A 20798-nucleotide genomic window follows, 5' to 3' on the forward strand; every position below is an offset into this window, starting at 1 on the left:
AGTGCAGTGTGTAGATGCTTGCCTGTTGCAACACATTGGTGCTCTGCAGAGAGCGCACACAGTGGGGTTTACAGCCGCTGACTCAGCGCGGATAGTCCGCAGGTACCCCGAGGATTCGCCAAAGCCATAGGGATACATGGAAAAATCGAATGCCAGACTGCTTTTCGGGGAGTGCGCTGTGAGTCCGGGACTGTAAATCCAAGAGTTCCAGTACTCCAGCACGCAAGTGAATTAGCTATTTTATAGTGTTGCCTTTTACACTTTTGTGGCTGATTTGTGGGTATTAAAACTGTGATAGGTCGAGTGTGCACATTTCTTGCGGTTGACCCTTGGACTGCTTGCACCCTAATAAAAGTCTTACAAGCTTTGATCCTGCTCCTCACATTCACGGTAAGTGGCGCGTTTAAAAAAGTAATCCTCGTGCAGAAGAAAGCAAGGAAGGAAGGAACAGTACAGGAAAGGCAGGGAGGTTTACCAGGATACTGTCCGGTTGGCTACCTTACTCGGGGTGAGGGAATACGGGAAATGAAAGGGAAAGAAAGGATCTGCGCTGTTACACCTTGCCCCCTCTCTTCCCCCAACCTTGGACGTGTGAGGAGGACAAAGGTTATCTTGCAGGGAAGAAACGTTTGTAGACCCCCATGAAAGTAATCATCGCGAAGGTGACTAGAATAACGAGCTGAATCAGACTGCGCAAGATGCAGGAACGGGGCACACATCTTTAGCCAGCAGCTAAAGTAACAGCAGAGTCCTTCAATGCTGGTAGCAGTCATGCTCTCGCCACAAAATGCGTCATTTGCAGCGTACATGACTACATGACGCTACAACCAAAAATTACGTCACTTCTTGTTGTGACCCGAAAGTTTTTAAACACGGCACTTTCGTTTCATGTTCAGTTTACCTCTGATTCAAAGAACACGAGTCACGTACCTAGCGACTGGAGCGCCAGAAGAAATGCGGTTAATTCAAGCATTTCTGCGACGCACAACCAGCACAACAACAATACATTTATTAAGCTGCTTTAAAGTATTTGAGTATTGTTATATTAATTAAAAAATATATGACAATTGTTTATTAACACTGTGCAGTATGCATCTGTCATTGTAGTCTTTGTGTAGGAGCCGTAACGTAGTCAAGTCAGAAGCCGGATGCAGTCCAATTTGACCAAAGTATGGTGGCGCGAATGCGACATCGACAGATATGCTCGTATGCTGTCGTTTAAAATCCTAAGCTGAAATTTACAGCTTATATGTCGCCTTCGGTGCAAGCATGGAAATGAATTTGACCGGTGCTGAAGGGGATGCGGCCAAGCTGTGGCACAGCTTATGCATGCAGCTGACCGGTTTACCTGAAGGTGTGCATGCACTGCGCTGTTCTCCTGTCAATCTGAACGCGGTTTTTCTTGCAGATTCAGTCCACGCATTGTACGAGAGCACACTGGTTGCGCTGGGAAGGTAAGTGAGCGAAAAAATTTAATTTTGGAGCCGGAATTTTTCGCCAGTGGGACTCGAGTAGTTCCAGGAAGAGTGCATGTTTTTAAAGGAGGAGGAGGAAAAAACGTTTTTATTTGAGCCGACAAAAAAAAAAAAAAAAGAAGGTGGGTGGCCTCTTCTCAGTTCAGAAAGCCGCGAGCGACTGCTGCTGCTCTAGCCCGGGAGGTCAGGCGTTCCTGAGTCCCGAGCTGAGAGCTGGTCAGCCCGCACTCCCACTGCTCCGGGTGGGGGAAGGGAGGGGGTTCGGGTGGTCGGCGCATTCCCATACAAGATGGTACGTCGTATTGGGAGTGTAGCAGGTAGGGCAGTTGTAAGGGTAGGTAGTGGGGGATATATGGTGAAGAATTCGAGTGTTAAAATAAGTTTCCGTCTGGAGTCTGCGCCATATTCGGGCGTCGCAAGTGCTGAGGGAGGGATGAGGGGGTGGGTAATGGAGACTGCTCTGACGGTAGTGGTGCAGTATATCAGTGTAGCGACTGGGAACGGGAAGGTTGGAGGACGATGCAGCCGAGTTGCCCGCCCCTGATGGGAATGCCCGGAGTAAGATATCGCGGGCAGCGGCATGTGCCGCCTCATTCCCTGGGAGTGAGGCATGACCTGGGGTCCATACAACTTGGATGTAGGGCAGGGTCTTTATTGTCTGGAGAAGCTTGAGGGCGGGAGGTGAAATGCATCCGGTCAGAAAGTTCCGGCAAGCTTGCTGTGAGTCGGTGAGAATGGTTACATAGCCGGTAGGTGCTGTGGTGGCGGCGAGGGCTATGGCTGTCTCTTCGGCAGTAGTGGTGTTGGTATCAGCGATGGTGGCGGATGTCAGGATAGAGCCTTGAGCGTTGAGGGCAACCATTGTATGGGCTGTTCGGTTTGGGTAGGTTGCGACATCCGTGTATCGGGTGTTGGGATCGTTGGAGTATCGTCTCTCCAGGAGACGAACGCGTGCTTGTCTTCGACCCACGTTGTAAGTAGGGTGCATATGGCGCGGAATTGGCGAGACCTTGATGTGTGCGCGGATTTGGGTGGGCATGCGTTGTGGTGCGTCCAATGCAGTAGGAGCGGGACGGCCCAGGTGTGTCAAAACGGTGCGTCCCGTGGGGGTGAGGGAAAGGCGAGCGAGCTGGCCGACTTGCTGTGCCTCTAGGAGTTCAGACAGTGTGTTGTGGAGGCCGAGTCGGAGTAGGTGCGTGGTAGGAGTGAATGCAGGGAGTCCAAGAGCAATTTTGTATGTTCTGCGAATGAGTGCGTCGAGTTTGGAGTGTTCCTTTGGTTTCAGTTGGACGTACGGTGCCCCATATATGATGCGACTTATCAGGACCGCATGAATGAGTAAGGGCACGTATTTTATAGGTACCCTTTCACAATCTGTCATTTGAACCTTTTCATTCCTTTCTTTATTAAATTCTCCGATCTTCTTATTAGTGGCGGGCAAGGCGCCTTCGGGTTATCTCCGGGCTGATGTGGCTGCCCACGGAACAGGCTGGGACGGAAACGAAAGCTTTTCTCCTGAGCAGGATCAGTTTATCTCCAAACAGAGAGGGCAGTTGGGTTGGCCTGCTCTTCCTGAGCAAGTTCGCTGCGGTTGGATAATAAAGCTTTCGGTGATGTCATATGGTCAGAGACCTTGCCTCTGTCTCGTGTCGCTGCCTCCTTCCTTGTACAAAAAGGATGCTAGTATTTTATCTTACCATAGTTCCACTTCTTCCTTTCCTCTTTCAGTCACAGCTCTAAAGTTGGGTGTATGAACCCTAACTTCGCAGTATGAGTTTGCTTATTTATCCACCCGCTGTTGGAGCACTTATCCTGGCATATTCCTGAGATTCGTTGTGACACCGTGTGTCTTAAAACGAGGTCCTTTAGCATGTCTACTGGATGAGAGGAAATGGCAAGTTCCTCAAGGATTTTTTTGCCCTGTGCTTGTTATGGCATTGCTACTCCCCTATCCGAGTTTTCAAACCAGCCAATACACCAAGTTTTGTTACTTGTGGCCCGTACAAAATGGGCCTCTCTGTTTACGCAGTTTAGACTTCGCTATTGCAAGCTGGTCATTGCAACAGTGCCACCCACAGGTATCGCTTCCCGCTTTTATTACTTCTGGGGGAGGCTGTCATAGTTAAAAGCACCAATGGGCTCAGTGCCGAGCTAATCGTTCAAATCTAAGAATGTAAGTGGCATTTTCTTCGCAGCAAAAGTCGTGTTAATAAGCTGTCGGTGTGCTTCCCAGTAGTGCCTTTTGACTCACGTTTCGAGTTCTCGTAGTGTTGTTTGGAAGACAGCGGTCTGAAGACACACACCAGAATTCCTTTTTTCTTTTTATCCAACACTACATTATGGGCAAAGTCAGAAATTTTCAGTTCAGTGACATACGAATTCTTTCAGACAGAATTCGGTAAGCTATGCACTTTAAATTGTGCAAGAAAAACGAGGAAAACCTTTCATGAGTTGCTAGGCCATGAACAGTACAAGCCTTGTGCTCCCTACTCGGGAATGTATTCAAGAACGTGTCAGTTGGTTCTTCACATGGTGCACACGAGACCCAACAGCACAGCATGAGTGGTGGTGTTTTATTTTGTGCCTTTTTGTGCACTTGGCGCTGAGGGCTGAGAAAGTGTGAAGTGTCATTGTCGAAGTGTCTTCTGCTGCATTGCACCAAGCGCTTGCCCTCATTCCCATTGCAGCTCGTTCGAGCAGTGCGAGGAGGACGAGACAAAGGTGGTGGAGAGGATAATCCAGTCCTGTGAGTGCAGCCTCGTTGCCAGCACTCGCACTTGTCATAATTCCAGTTTTCTCTCTCTTTCCTTTTCGTCCCCCCAGTCATCAGAAAACACAAGGAAAAAGAGGCTGTCCGGTTTTCTGACCTGTACCGAAGACTACGCTCCCCAGTGAGTGATTCTTTTCCACCCCATCGCTTGCACCTCAATTTTGTCGCATAAGTTCGTGTCTTATGCTGCTGATTTTATATTTGTCTGTGCTGCATTTCCACGTTGAGGTACTTGCCACATTGTTTTGCCTTCCAGAATCTCCCCTGTGAGTTTTCTCGCCTGCCGCAATGGCTCACTAAGGCGTTGTGCTGCTGGTAAAGAAGTTGCGGGTGGGCTGTTTGTACGTGGCAGCTGTTTTTGTGGTGGAGGTGAAATACAAAAATTACCTTATGTATGCCGTTTCAGCAGATGTCAAAAAACCCAAAGTGGCTTATATCAACCTGTAGCCACCTGCCGTAGCATTAACCCTTTGCGACACGTATTGGGATGTAATCGTCGCAAAAATTTGTAACTGCCCGTGTATGCTTTTGATAACCGAAATTTCACTTAAAAACGATAAACAACTCGACATCATAAGTAGTTAATAAATTAGGTCGTGTTCTTATATGTACACAAAATGACTCGGTACAAGTAACCATTGCTACAATACAAAACGTATACACATTATTGTGATCTGTAGCCCTTGTGTATTAAAGTAACAGCTTCAATTTTGCTTTAATAAACTTTTCGACTAGACAGAAAAGGTAAAACTGAAAACACCTACTTGGCGCGCTGTAGAATGCCGAGGCGCCCACCTTGCTCTCCTGTTTTGGTGAAGCATTGGTGGGAGGTAAAGGCGAGGTATTCACGGGATGGCAGCATCGTTCCGTGGAGTGGGAAATGTGAATGCTGGCTGAGTGGTTCAAGTGCGGATGACGACGATTGTAACTTACAAGAATGCTCTTAAAAGTCGCATGTACCGTTGTAGATGCTGTTTCGCAAAGGGGAACAGCAGCAGTTTGGTTTAAACAAATATATATATATATATATATATATATACATAATATATATATATATATATATATATATATATATAGCAACGGTAAGATGCTTTTATCGCTTGGGGGCTTTTGCCATGTATGCTTTTGTGTATGGACTGACCATTTACTTAGGATAATTTTATTCTGCTTTTAAGACGGCACCTCGTTAAGCGTGGTGAACGTTTCCATCATTACTTGGCTATGTGCTGACATTACCTCAATATATGTATTTGTATGCATCGTCCTGACACAAAACCTTCCTATCCTTGTCACATTCTTTGGGAATCTGTTCCGGAATCATATAACCAAGGACATGGTTCCATTTCTGGGCCCAAGTTGTTTTCTCATTTACGAAAAAAAAGAACTTTGTTAAATGCAGCTTTATAATTGGCTCACTTTGCAAGCAAGCTATATGTAGCTTAGAAGAGGGAGTGTCTCCTTGCCTAATGCTTCAGAACTTACTTCTTATTATTCATAAAATACTTTGGTTGGTTTACATTCTCCATGCATGTCTTCTGTGAGCATTTAGTAGATCAGTACTTTGACATTACTTGTGCAATGTTTGTGCATTGCCACGAATAAAATATTGTGCAAAGAAAGAAATAATGTCATCAATTAAGGCAGCTCAGTTTAGGTTTCTTGGGGCTGTCATTTCTGGAGGTGTTTTTTTACTTCTTCCTGATGAATTATTTATGGAAACATCGTCAGGAATATGCATCAATGCATCACAGGCATGCCCATGCAGTTTTTCATAGTTTACATATATAGTTTGGAGACATTGTTAGAAAGCATGTTCATTGTTTTTTTTTTAAACTTGTAGAAAGAAAGCACTGTAATAGCACAAACTTCCCTCCTTTAGTGAAAGTGGTTGTGCATTCAGGTTGCACATGAAAGTATTCTCTATGGCGAAAGTAAAAAAAAAAAAATCCCGAAGGATGACCACATTGGGGTGTGATGGATTTCTGCTTCAGCTGAACTTGCTACTGGTTGATTTGGTGCAGGCTCTGAATGGCGTGTTGCGCAAGCGCCCCTCGGTGCTCAGCCTGCTGCTGGCCCTGCAGGATGCCAGCGAACACCAGGGGGCTATGCAGCTGACCATGGTATGCTTGCTTGAGGATACACCACTTGTGGAAGCACTGGCATTTTCTGCCCTCAGTATATTTGTCCTAGGGTACAATGTCGGCTTCCGCTTGAGCTTTGTTGGTGCTGTGAACGTGGAACTTTTTCTGTGCATCTCATCGCCACAACTGCAGGGTTTTCGCTGTGCCTGCACGTGTGGTTGTATCAGAGCATGAAAGGGGATCGCGGATAAAGGTTGCTTCCATTTGTAGGGCAGAAGGCGTAAATGCATCGTTGGCCTTGCACAGTGAGCCTTGGTGCGCTGAGGGGCCAGCGTGTTTCCTTCCAGGAGCCGCTGCGGCTGTCGCGGCAAGCTCAGCCTCGGATTGCCTCGCGCCCAGACTTCTGGCCTTCGGGAACATGCCGCTTGGAGGCCACGGAGAACCACGAGTCTGCAGCCGTTTGCGCGGTCAGTCCACAAGGCAAGCACCAGCACGCATGCTTTCTGCCCATGCTGTTTGTCCTCTGGGGATGAACCTGGCACAGCTGGTGCACACTCGTTATTGGAGAGGACGCCTTTTGCATGCTAGGTGACGGGCTAATCAGATGACTTTGCAAGAGTATTTTGCATCTGTGTGTAAGACACTGCTGGCAAGTGCACCTGTTTGTCATTGGCCTGTTTTCGTAGTTTGTTGACGAAAAACATAAAAGATGGTGGAAGGCCTGAGCTCTTGTTTCTGTCAATCTAAAAGGGACCTGCTAACCCTTAGATTCAGAGCTTTGTGTAGTGTCGGTGTGGAGTCAAGAGAGCAGCCATTCCCACAAGTAAAGCGCGAGTTTGGCGGTGTAAGTAATTACTGCCACCGGCGACAACAGACTTCAGCCTCTCTCTAGACGGAGCACCATGTGGTGGCTGCTCATGCCGTCAATTTGGCAGTGACATGAAATGCCAGCTGTTTCAGGGATAAGCTGGGCATGAGTGACACACCGTATTGGGAATGAACAGGGGAGGAGTGACCTTTGACCTCAATGAAAACTACACACCTCCTACCCAATGGCCGAGATGCAAGGATAAAACGGAGAAGCGGTAGCCAAGGGGGACTGCTGGCAGAGCCAACGCCACTAGGTAGTCCACTCCATCGGTAGGACGGTGAGTGTTGGGTACCATAGAGTTTCATACTAATATGTACTAGACAGAAAACTGCCGCTGCTGTGGCGTCCAGTCATGGGCGCAACCATAGTGGCAAGCGATGTTCCTCACCTACTTGACTTGGCTAGCCACATGGCTTCTTTCTATACTTGAAGCCAAAAGGAACAATGAATGTCGCATTTTTTTCCTTCTTTGTCCTGCATAAAGTTTTTAAATAATTCTTGACAAATAAATCTTGTTAGAACTTGATTTTTATAATCGTTTGCCAGATTTAAATAATGTTTTACTATAAAATTGTTGCTTTTTTGAAGCCCCAGGCAACTTTTCAGCCAATTCATAAGCCATGTCAAGGACAAGTGGAGCATGCCTTCCCGGTACATGACGGAACACTCTCTGAAATGCTGCTTGCCTAGACAGTGATGCCAGATTACTCTCTAGTATATATTAGTATGAAACTCTATGTTGGAGACGACTTGGTTGCTGTAAATAAACGTATTTCTCGTATTAGTTAAGTTGTTCGCTTGAAAAACCGGGAGTCAGATCCTGGACGCTAGTGCTACTCGAAAAAAAAAAAAAAAAAAAAAAAAACCCGGGTAAAAAAACGAGTCTAATCATTTTTTGCAAAATATGCCACACCAAGTGCAGCAGCACTGAGATACCTTTTGAGTGTCTCTGATCTATTGTGCTTTCATCTTTTCTTCGTCCCAGTAATGGCACATCGACTGCCATGTGACTTGGTAGGATATGGTTTACAGTGTGTGTACTTACTGCTTGCCTTATCAAAAAGAAGTTTGGAGAGGTCCCTACTTACTAGAAGCATGTTCTTTGCATTGATGGTCTAGGATAACTGGTTGCTTTAGAGTAAATTCCTCAATGGCTCTTCCCCGACATAGCCCTGGCACATGCCGCAGGCACAGTCTAGATGTAGTGAGGTACAACTTTGGCTGACCATGCAGTGCTGTCTTCGCTACAGCACCCACACTGGTTCTTTTTCATGTGTGAAACACCACGTAGAAGGGGAAAATGCCAGAGAGCTTCCTTCTTTGCAAACAACATGCATCACGCTAGCAAAAGACACTTTGCTTCCCTTTGGCCACCTCCTGATGCGACTTCACTATTATGTACTTTGCACTGCGTCCACATTAGTCTGCATGTTCTGAAAACCCATGAGATTTGCTTATATATTACAGGCTTGTCGAAGAACTTTAGTAAGGAGGATTACATTTTCATAGCTATGTATAATGGGACGATAAAAAATAAAAGAGCAAATACGTTAGACAAAAAAAAGGGAACAACTTGGTTATAAGCAAATTTAAAGCGCAACAAATTTAGACAAAAGACAAATGACACAAGGACAAGCGCTTGTCCCTTTTCCTTAGCGCTTGTCCTTGTGTCATTCGTCTATTGTCTAAATTTGTTGCGTTTTAAATTTGCACTATGGAATACCAACTAGCTCGAACCCTCACGTTGTTTGGTTATAAGCTTTCACTTGAGGACATCCTACACATCACCTTGGCGGTTTTAATTTTTCAATGACAGATGTGTTGAGAGCTCCCCGTCAAACTAGCTGAATGTTGGTCACTCCCCCCCCCCCCCCAGCTGAACTAGCTGGGGGGGGGGGGAGTGACGGATTGTCCACTCTTTGTGCACGTGCCAAGTTTGGTGGTAGTACTATATCATTTTATCTCTGTTGATTGTCTTTAAACTCTCATGTAATTTTTCACACCGCTGTCTGCGGCCCATATCATGATGTACCAACCAGTCCTGTCCAAGCTTGCAACTAACTTGTTTCATGGGTGCTTTGGAACCATCAAAGATGCACCAAGAAACTTCGTGCATCTTTGTTGCACCAAGTTTCTTAGTGCATCTTTATTGGTTTCAGAAAACCTGTAAAGGGTGCTGCACAAAAAGTGAAAAAAAAAAATACGTGTACTTAGTGGCAAATCCAACTTGTTGCAATGCCACAGGGCTGTGGAGAAGAAAAGGTATTTGAAGAACATGAGCTTTGCCGAATGCAATGTTCCTGTGAATTGTCTTTCGGGACAGACAGATATTAGAGGAATAGGGGTGGAGGGTGAAGCGAAACAGTGAAAGGTATCGGGCCAGTGACTGGACTTGCTCCTCCTCCTCTTCCCCTTCCCTCTCTCTCGTCCTTGGTGCAGTGGCCAGAGGAACGGGACGTGTCGGGCCTGCGCTGCTGCGGGATGTGCTGTTTTGCCTGCAAGGCATCTCGAGCAGCATGGTCCAGTTTCCTGATGGCCCGCTGGGGAACTGCACAGTGGACCCAGAGGCCAGTGGCCGCTTTTGCTCACAGCACTCGCTCATATGTACTCGGGGAAAACAAGAGGGACCGCACTGGGCCACTCGGAGTATACTCTGACTCGCTTTTTTTTATCCCTGCCTTCCAGGCTTGCAAATATAATTCTTCCCTCTGAGGAACAGACCTGTACCTGTAAAACACAGGAAAACCGACTTGATAAGATCAGCCAGAAACACGGCAGAGATCTGCAAATTGCCAAAATCATGGCAAAATTGGAGGAGATGAATGAACTAGTGTACATCAGAAATATAAATGCAGGAATTGGATTAATTGGAATCTTAAATATGCCTCGACAGCCGAGCATGGGAGCATTAATTATTCATAAAAAATAAAGGAAATGCGCATTTATCCGTGCATTGCTGTGCCCGCAAGTGTGAGCCACTTCTGAAGGAGGTGAAGATTCTGAGTAGGAGCAGAGACGCGACAGCGAGGGAACTGTTAGAAGCATTTTATATTTTAAACAAAGAGACGATAACTATGTCAGTGATAAGTCAGTGTCCCGGTTTAACTCCGAGAAATGTTTTTTGGAGCGTTTCGTTTGAGTAGCATATATGCACACTTGTGATTCCACACTGTGGCACACGCTGCGCATGCCCCAGTTTTTCTATATTCACTGGCTCTGCCGGTGAATCTATTCAGTTGAAAGTTAGCGCTTGTACTGTCTCTTTTTTCTTGTGCATCATCTGGGTTATTTTGTGCTTAAACATAATTAAGAATCATGAACCAACTAGCCCCCCAACAAGTTTCATTGATTGGGATAGTGCTTTATTTATATGACTCTCCAAGTGTAGCGACATGCGCTCATATTATTTGAAATTCAAATCATCAAAAACAAACTAAGCGAGCACAGATGTGTATAGGAAGCATATACCGTATTTTTGTAATTCTAAGCACCCCCTCCTACTTTTGGAAACGAATATTGGAAAAAAGTTTGCATGTGAATCTAAGCACCCCCTTTTCTAAGCAACCATCGCAAGGTGGATTTCAGACGTGTAAAAGTCGGCCCTATTTGTTGTTCTGGAAAATAATTTATGAAGTTTTCAATAACAAACTACTTGAACAGAACAGAAAACGACCTGCTGGGGGAGACTGAGAGCAGCGGCACAGTGGACTTGATTAGTAGTCAGGGTGACTCAGGATCTGACGTAAGCGGTGGGTTTGACGTCTGTACCTATTTTTCTTTTGAATGTCTGCCGAATAAAACCTTATTCCTTGTTCTGGTCTCATCGAGATATGGCCACGAAAAAATGTGTGCTGGGTGGGGGAGATTTAGGTTTTTCGAATATGAATGCCCCCGCACTTTGGGCATCACGATCGTGGAAAAAAGGGTGTTTATAATCTAGTAAATATGGTAGGTACATAGCCTTCTATTTTTCTCAGTGGCTAAGGTGTTGTGCTGCTGAGCCTAAGGACATAGGTTCAATCCTGGCTGTGGTGGCTGCTTTTCTGATGGAGGCGAGAAGCAAAAATGCCTGCGTGTCGATATTTCGGTGCACGTTAAAGATCTCCAGGTGGCCGAAAGTAATCCAGAGCCCTCCACTATTGCCTCATGTCGTAGCCAAGGAGTAGCTTCAGTGTGTTAAACCCCACCACCAATAAATCAGCTTCTCATTTTTCCTACTTGCACCTGCAGAAGTCCCTTATGTTTTGTGTCTTATTGTCTCTATACATGGAGATCACCTAGCATGCATTCTGGATGGTTTAAAATAACTGCTCTGGGTTCATTATGTAGCTTGTTAGCCATACAGTAAGCTCACTTGATATGAAAGGTAAATATTCCTTTGCACAGTCTTTTCTATCTGCAATGCTAACTTAGCAACCAACCTTTTATATGGTAAGAAGCATTCTTGGGATCAACTGTAAGCCAAAATTCTTCAACATGCAACAGTTGCGAGGCTTCGCTTCAGGGTCCGGGCTCTGTGAGCACACCGGCTTAGTTGTAACCTTGGGGCACATGTACTGGTGCAGTACCTAAAAAACTGAGCTCTGCTGAGCACTTACATAATAGCCCAGCATGCTTTTCAAATTAGGAAATAATAGATTAGATAATGTTTGTTAATGTTTCCACGGTTTTTCTTTTAGACCTACAGCAGCAGCCACAAGTGCTTGAGCGCTACAGTCGAACCTCGTTATAATGAAGTAGTATCGGGACAGCAAATTAGTTCGTTCTAACCAATATTCATTATAACAGTGTAGGTAAAAATTGGCTATCACAATTGTCAATCTGGCTTGCGCAAAAGTACTCGATACAAAAATGAATTTTTTAGGCTTCGAACCCTCTATGCACAAGGTAACCCTTACCTTTCTCCTTGTTGCATTTCGAGCTCAATGAACTAGAACATGAGTACGTGAAATTACGACAGAACAGAGCTCACTTGACAAGACAGGACTGCGTCCTTATTGATTTGATGAAGGATGCGATCTTGGTCTGGTTGATACAGCACTGAGCAGGATGAAGTTCTCCACTGTGTCTATGAGCAAAAAGGCCTTTATACTTCTGCAGTTTAGAACCACAGGGGGTTTTTCCAATTAGCTTCTCAGCTTCCTGGTCAATCATTTCTTCCGTTATATCCGATATCGCGCGGCTCTTACGGTTTCAGTTTCGTTATAAAAGAATAAGTGTCATTGAAATAAAGCGTGACCAACCAAAGTCTGTATTTGGTTTGCCGTAGCCGATAATTTGCTATATCAGTGTTCGTTATAACAAGGTTCAACTGTACTTCAACTTCCTGTCGACAGATGGCAGAGGCTAGTTAACTTGCCCTATGCTTGTCCCTATTTGCTCCCAGCTCAGGGGTCCAAGCACGGACTGCCTTTGATGCATGGGGACTATGGGGAGTTAGCTGCTGTACACGGAGTAATCGTGTCTGCAGGCCTGTTAAAGTTTCGCAAGGAGTGTTGCCAATCCATCCCAGGGTGGTGAGACGGCCATTGCCCTTCCTTCAAGGGGCGCTGCTGGGGCTGTTGCAGGGCCAGCTGTCGGGCCCGCTGCGGCGCCTGGTATGCCGGCTGGTGGAGCTTGGTCGGCTGCATGCCCAGGTGGACGGCTTCTGCCGGCCAGAGACGACACGGCGGGGCCTGCTTTGCGAGGCCTTTGTGGCTGGCCTGCGCAACGAGATCGCCGAGTACTACCGCCTGCTGGCCCTGCTCGACGCACAGGTAGCAGGATGGGGGATGCTGTTCCTCGTGCTTGTGAGGGATGAAATGCCGCTCTCTCTCCTGGGGAGAAAGGTTGCAAAAAACCAGCCGTGGTTCCGCTTGCTCCTTTAGCAGGATTGCACTCTTTCTTACAACCTGTGGGATCGTGATCCTGTGTCTCGTTAGCCTCCTAACGTTAGGAGGGGGTTGAAGCACCACTGTTTGCTCTAAGGAGCTAGTTTCGCTCCTCATGCCACTTTTCACATTAATGTTTAAGAGGATAAAAAGCCGCCACGCTCTACCAAAAAGGGTTTCCTGCAAAGGCCCACCTAGTAATCCTTCCACTCTTGCATAACCATGTTGCTCAGGGGAGACACAAGGGCCAGTCAGCTTTTATCCCCCAAAATTTGTGCATTTGGGGTTGGGGTATGCGCCCAGGGTAAAGTTTGTCTTGCTCCTTTAACCATTTTCACACTCTGGTAAATGAGATATGCTGACGAGAAGACTGCACAAGAGAGTCCCTTGTTTCAGGAAAGGTAATCCATAGCCTTCTGCATTCTTTTTTATTATTATTTTCCTGGCCTTGTTGCAAAAGAGGAAGAAGGCCCGGCATCATTGGCTGTTAGATATGAAGAAACATATATGCGTAATGAAAACGGGAGAGGAATGTGCAGCACTTCTGTAAAGGGAGTAGGCTGCGTAAAGCATATGCTGTACTGTTAAAGAAATGGTCAAGAATCACTGTGCCTTTATTCTCTTATTTCCCTGTGCAGCTGAGTTCCTCTGAAGAGGGTGCTTTGACGCTTCATCGGGTTATGGTCTGGATCACCAAGCCCTTGAACAAGCTTCGGCTGCTGGGGGACCTTGTCCAGGCTTGCGCAGGTCTGTACCCAGTCAGTGAAGGCGGCCTTTCAAATGCTAGTTGCTCAAAATGCTTAAAAAAAAAAGCGCGTAAATTTAGTGTCGGACAACTACATGTGCGTACTTACTTGGTTCTTTGTTTATATATAAGGGGCTATGAGAATTGAGTCTAAGGGCTTAATTCAATTGCTGACATAGTTCTAGTTCATCAAAAAATGTGCAAATTGCCTCGGTAAACTTCCTTAGATTTCATTGCGATACTTGGGCAGTGTTTTTTCTTTTTTTCTTTTTTCACTAGTGATGTTAAAGTCAAAACTCTATTCAACGATACCCAATCTTACTAATTTCCTGATCTAATGAACAAATTCAGATTCCCCCATGGGTTCCTATATGGCTCAATGCTTTTATGAACTGATGAAACAGATTCAGCACCATTCCCGATTTAAGGAAGTATTGTGAGAAAGAGACACATATAAAACACCCCGAATTTGAGCTTGCACGACTATCTGAGCTGCGAGCACTGAGATGCCGAGGCCCATATTACGGAGGTTTTGAGCGATGAAGAAATTGTAAAATTAGTTTCCGGCACACAAGAGGTGTCAGAGGATGCCAACGACTCGGAAACTTCTGAACCTTCTGTGCCCGCTCCAGGCAAGGTGGTGGTCGCTATTGACTTGCTCACGGAAAAAACCAAGGACACGTTGGGTGTGTGTGTGTGCTACGAAAGGTCTATCCACCCAGTACTAACGAAGCGCATGCAGGTGAAAATCACAGGCTTTTTGGCCAGGGAATAAATTCGTTTCTCCCAAAACCCCTGGCGTTTTATTATTATTTTCACCGCATTGCTAAATTATTGGCAGGCCAGCTTCGCGGCAGCCGCAATTACATTGTCATGGTAACTGCTGGGATGCGCCTCCCTTTAGACATCGTATTTATGGAATCCACTGCTTGTAAAATGACAGTTCTGATTTTACGAAGTTTAATGAAATAATTGGCGGTTCCCACTGGCTTCATTAGATCGGGTTTGAACTGTATTTTGATAGGCCGCTCATGGTTTTTGAGCACAGCTGCTGCATTACATTTTGTAGGGCGTGCATGCGGTCTGTGTTGTAAGTGTGTATTGGTGGTATTCATTGAAAAGTTTAGCGGGCGATTTCTTCGCTTGGCAACACTGAAAACTGCCATGTCCATGGCCACTGCCAGCGCAAGCGCTTTGCTCCCACATCTCCCCCCCCCCTAAAAAAAAAAAAAAGTACACCAGCGTCTATTGTCTGCTGCGTTTCAATCCGATTTTCGTAGTGACTTCAACAGATATATTATTAATTGCACTCACATTATTTGGTGGCTCCCTACCTGCCCTCTAGCACTTCGCATCACCTGAGGATGAAACCTCCATTGTGAACGGCGCGCATAAGTCCACTGCTGCAGTTGGCCGTCGCCGCGAATGTCGACGCCAGTGCGCCCACACCGTATTAATGACTTTATATCTGGGAAGTGCCCTCTAAAACGTGTTTAAGTACAAAAACCGGATAATTTCTCTGGAGAAATGTTTCACGCGTACGCCGATTTAGCGCTGGCTTTCTCGCGTGCTAACTGTTTCACACTCAGCAAAACAACCCACCTCTGACATTAGAGTGCGGCGGCTGGCAATCAGCTGATCTACGGCGGCAACTTCATACGCGTCTGGCGATAGGTAGATCGTACTGCGCTGCACTCAATAGTACTTGGCGTCGAGGTATTACTTTGCATTCATTAGGCAACAGTTTTGAAATGATGCAGTTCCTGCTGTCAAACGGAGCACTGCGCTCGCGTTGCAACCTTTGCGCCACGACCAACTCACACTTGCTCGTAGGTGTGCGCAGAGGCTGGGGTTGAATTGCAGATAAGGTTATCAGACTTATGGGTGGAACCATGACTTTTCGCATAACCAAAGCTATCGCGGTACAACTGACTATCGAATCACTCCCACACGCCTTGCACGAAAACTCATGGTCACGTCACGTTCCGTGGCCTGTCAGCCGCCGTGAAGACATGGATAAGAGGGGTGCCTGATCTGGGGGTAGTGCAGGCGCTTGGCCACGGATATGGCGGCGCACATACACGGTTGCCTACATGCATGCCACGCCAATGAGTACCTCCTATTGACTGCTGTAATTGCCGTTTGCCCCGCTGCATATCCAAGCCTGATTGTCCTGCTCGCAGTTCACTTGCCTGTTAGAGTCCTGAATGCTTGCGTCAGGACTCCTGTCTCCCACTGTGCGCAGGGCTGAAAGGGGGCCAGCTTGCCAGCCAGCTGCACTCATTTCTGGCCAATGGTGACCCCGAGGCCAGCGCACTTGTGCGGAGGCTGCTCCTGGCGGTGAGTGGCGGCCAAGAGGTCTTCCCAGTTATTCAAGATGCCTTTGCGGGCCACTAATTTCTATCCTTGGCAAAGCTAGTAGTGGCATACAGCTAGTTTTTGCATGTTGCCTCCAGTAGCAGAGGACTTGTAGCCTGAGTTACGATTCTCATAAAAAATTAAAGATGTCTCTTATTTTGCTTACATATGGGAGTCTAGGGGACTTCTTTCATTTCTTTTTCTAAGAGTGGTAAACAGCCCGACAGAAATTTTAAAACGCATAATCGGTAAATTATGAGCAGTTTTTGAAGAGCTAAAAGATGAAACAATCCTTTTCATTGAAACTTGTTTGTCTTGTAGTCTCTGTCGAGGGCCCATTAGTGTCGTGATTGTGCAAGGGGCACCGAGTATCTAGGTGTTGGTGAGTGGTGCCATTGCATACCTCCTATCTCTATTGTGAACCTGAAGCTAGCTGTGGCAGTTGAAGGTAAGGTGGAGTACAGAAATTTCAAGGGACAGCAGCTGTAGCCATTGTAAAATTCTGTATATCAGGTTGGATGCTGGAGCGCTCTTGAGTGTAGGAAGGTGACCCTTATCTGTCCCTCCAAGCAGCCTTCCTGTCTGTCTTCATTTCTGATTTTTCATCAGGAAGAGGAGGGGGTTAATTAAAAAAGAAGACCTGCACTGAAATGCCAACAGCACAAGGCCATGCTGTGCAAGTTTTTCTGAAGCTTCACAGTGTGGAACTTCATGTGAATGAACAATTGAAATATTTGTTTAGGTATAAGAAGTCGAACGTATCATGTGGAGGAAGAGGGAGGGAGGGAAAAGAAATAGCGTTGTGGTGTTAGAGCATTTCACACATCTTCGAAGATGAGTGAAGTGCTCCAACCTTACCACACAATTGTTTGCTTCCCACACACAGATCACTTAATTTGGGTAATTTCAGGGAAAAGTAATTTGTCAAGAGGTTTAATGGGTCAATTTGACGATGTGCCTATGTCTGTCCTCAATACGGACAACTTAAAGTCATCTGAGGAAGTTTCGCATCTTTTGTGGAAGACCAAAGGGACGTTTATGTTGCCTTTTTGTTCTATAGGTGGTATTCATTGAAAAGTTTAGTTGTCAATTTCTTTGCTTGGCAACACTGGAAACGGCCACGGGCATGGCCGATGCGCCACCGACATGGTGCGGCTTGTGCCACTGCGCCCGCACGCCGAAGAAAAAAAAAACACCGGCATGCATCGTCTGCTCCGTTTCAACCCGATTCTCAACGGTGGTGTCAACAGAGATGTTATTAATCGTGCTCACAGTAGGGTCGAGGCATTACTTTGCGTTCGGTGAGGTAGAGTTTGGAACGTCCAACACAAATCGTGTGCTTAGCACGGACAAGTACCGCCATCCCACGGAGCCCGACGTAACCAGTGACAGCGCACTCACATGGTTGCCTGCATGCGTGCCTCGCCAGTGAATACAAGCTATTGTGGCTTGTTCCAGTCTTCATATTTGTGATAGTTTGTGTCTTCTTCGTCACATGAAGCTGGCCATTAGTCACGTAAAAGTACACCCCAGCCTGCAGACACTTGCTGAGGGAGGACTGTCATTCTCCTGGGGTCGTTGTTTTGGCATACAGTAGCATTCAAAGAAGGGGGTAACTGCCATTTGCCCTGCTCCTCCCGCGCTTGCATGGTTCACTACCTGTCAGCGACTGCCCACAGTATAATGCGATGCCATCTTGGTCGAAGCGCCTTGTGCTCACCAGTAAGGTGTGCTGTGCCAGCTCAACCTAATGTGGGAAGAAGGCTGTTGTTGCTGCCCTCTAAGAGAATAAGGGCAGAAAAGAAGGAAGTGACTGCCATTCTCAGGGATTGAGCAAGTCTTGGTCACACTGTGTGAGTCTATAAGCAGGTCTCTAAGCAGGCCTGCAGGGCTAGGAGGGCACAATCTGCGTGCTGCATTTGTGACCGTTGGACACAAAACTAATGATCAACAACATTCGCAAGATAGCCATGATGTGGGATCACTAAAGCTGGCCAACAGAAGGCCCCGTAGAACCTTCAGAATTATTCACTTAGTCTTAGCAGCAGTTTATTTATTTATTCCACAGTACCTCACAGGCTCCGAAGAGCATTGCATGAGGGGGCAACAAAATAAAGCAAAAATACACAGCGCAGTGCATTAGAATTCCGTTGGGGTAAAGAATGAAAACGACTACGAAGCATCATGAATTGGATAACGCAGGGTATTACAAACATCTTGGTACCAGGTGGGGTAGAAAAGTAAAGCAGAAGCAATGCAAAATGGCATAAAACATAAATAATGCTGTTACTGCTGGTTAATGCTGGTGTTTTAAAACATGTTAATGCTGGTGTTTTAAATCTAATGGGTAGGTCACATTACATCACCTTCTGGGCCGTGTACTCTGGCGTAAACTATCTGTTAAGGCTCTTCTGCACTGCCAAGAGTAGGATTACATTTTGTGCTGAAGGCACCCCAGGTGCCTCAGCGTTGCCCAGGCCATGGAGTTGGGCCCCAGCCCTGAGATGACACCAGTGACAGGTGTCCTCTCTTGAGGAAGGCCATCGCTTGACACATTTATTTGGGCTACCCAGCAGTTGCGCTGACGGCTTCCTCCCTTTTGTGGTGTGGGTGCAGGTGCTGGAGCCATGGTACGGCATGCTGTGCCGTTGGGTGCAGACTGGCCAGCTGGAGGACATCCACCACGAGGCAAGTGGGGGCCGGTGGTTTTCTATGCTGTGCACCAAACCATACACAGTTCGGTGGAGGCCACGGCAGAAAGCTTTGATACCTGCTTTCACTGTGGCAGTCATCTATTTAGCAATACCCCTGAACAAAAGAAAAAAAAAAAGCAGAACAGTTGGAAGTTTACGTAAAGCACATCCACAGGGCTCTGGAGTTTCGATTTTTAATGTTTAATCGATTGCTTCTTTTTTTTCTCTCCCTGAATTGAAATCCTGTGTGCAGCACTGCCTGTACATGGAGACAAAATGCAAGTTTGGTTCATTCGAAAGATTGCCTCGTTAGAATAACACTGACGCCACTTTTATCGCAAACTTCATGCAAATAAGCTGTATAATGACAAAAACAGAAAATACCCGTAGGACACCCTAGCTACTTTTCTGCACTGAACTGATGACGTATTATGGCCAGCTCGTTGCAATTGGCGAAGGCCTGCACACTCCAACACAAATTACCGTATTTTTGTGCGTATAACCCGCCCCTGCATATAACCCGCACCCCCACTTTCAGTCCACGAATAAAAAAAAATAAACGTCTCCTGTATAGCCCGCACATTTTATACAAGAAAGACTGGACCATAGCTACTAAAGCAACATGGCACATTTGTTGATGCAAAAAGACGTGCCTATATTTTGCGTATTCAGTACATTTCCTGCACGGCTGAGCCACAATCACTCATTGTCACTGCTCTCACTAGAGCCATTGCTTTGGCCGCAGTGGTCACTGCCATACACAATATCATCTTCAGTCCCGTCCATGCTGCTTGCAACGCAGCATTTCTTAAAGCCCTTGCGAACCATCGCACCTGGAATCGCTTTCCCTGCCTTGATGATCCAATTGCAAAACAGAGCAATGCCTATGGATGTGGCCTGTCGGTGTGAAGCCACAGAGACCTTCAGCCATCCATTCAGCGTAAAGACACTTGACGTGTGCTTTTAACGGTCTATTCACTGAACATGAAGAGGTTGGCTGGTCAACAATAACACATAACAAGGCCTCGCCACCTACTAGTTTTGCATGAATGCAGAATACAATTTTATGCAGCAAGAAAGTAAACGTTAGAAACAGTTTACATTAAATTAAACATCTAAAAATAGACCAGTGTGGCGGCGAAAGCCATTACCTCATTTCAAACAAAATTCAACTCGTACCTGTCAGCATCATAGTATAGAGCGGTGTTTCCATGGTGTTGGCACTCGCACTCCTTACTCTTGAACAGGTCTTTTCCTTTGCGGAAAACTCTAACTGACTTGCCTAATATTTTTTCTCAGGTTGTTATATTGCCGAGCTGTTTGTGAAAAATGAGCACTATCAGTGGGATAAGAGTCACTTAGTTGCTTTGTCGCTATATGCTGCTGTAGGGGCCTCACGCCACAACACACATTGCCGTGAAGCTGCACCGAAGGAAACACCTCGCATATAATCTGCACGTCTACTTTACCGCTGGAATTCTCGCAATTTTGGTGCCAGTTATACATGCGAAAATACGGTAAATAGGGATTGTAAGCCTGCAGAGCAAGCTATTTTTGCTTAAATGTAATGCATTATCTTTTTATAGCAGTAACAATGGTGAGGTGAACAGTGGAAGTTACGAATGGACATGTAGACATAGATGCCACAGTGCATACTGTGCACACTGTGCTGCTGGAAATAGCTGCACAGCAGTGCGGCACCTTGGGCTTGTCTCACACGGCACTGGCCAATTGGCGTAAGCGGCAGCGTCTTACGTGACCCTGTTTGTCAAGCATACCCAGTGTTTCACAAAACGATTACTACCTACTGTAACAAAGATAAGCCAGCTACAAATTTGGTCAAAAAATAAAGCAAGTCCTGAGCAGTATTGTGGCGCCACCCGGGACAGCAAACGATAGACGAGGCACCAAACCACATTTGGCCGTTCGCTGCAG

The 20798-nt window shown here is 46.2% G+C and overlaps 1 protein-coding gene across 1 annotated transcript in view; it reads left to right on the forward strand.

The window, feature by feature from the left end:
- Positions 1-1126: 1126 nt before the first annotated feature.
- The window catches only part of Grip91 (gamma-tubulin complex component 3), a 44042-nt gene continuing 24370 nt past the window's right edge, over positions 1127-20798 (forward strand). The window contains exons 1-11 of the mRNA XM_077700508.1: positions 1127-1354; positions 1409-1454; positions 4163-4221; positions 4299-4366; positions 6267-6365; positions 6674-6806; positions 9637-9764; positions 12765-12953; positions 13706-13814; positions 16058-16152; positions 18787-18858. Coding sequence (XP_077556634.1) covers positions 1270-1354; positions 1409-1454; positions 4163-4221; positions 4299-4366; positions 6267-6365; positions 6674-6806; positions 9637-9764; positions 12765-12953; positions 13706-13814; positions 16058-16152; positions 18787-18858 — 1083 coding nt within the window. The 5' untranslated portion in view covers positions 1127-1269. The remainder of the gene's footprint in view (positions 1355-1408; positions 1455-4162; positions 4222-4298; positions 4367-6266; positions 6366-6673; positions 6807-9636; positions 9765-12764; positions 12954-13705; positions 13815-16057; positions 16153-18786; positions 18859-20798) is intronic.

Source organism: Haemaphysalis longicornis, unplaced genomic scaffold (genome assembly GCF_048455015.1).
Source record: "Haemaphysalis longicornis isolate Haplotype H1 unplaced genomic scaffold, Haemaphysalis longicornis Haplotype H1 scaffold_2, whole genome shotgun sequence".
Classification (NCBI taxonomy): Eukaryota; Metazoa; Arthropoda; class Arachnida; order Ixodida; family Ixodidae; genus Haemaphysalis; species Haemaphysalis longicornis.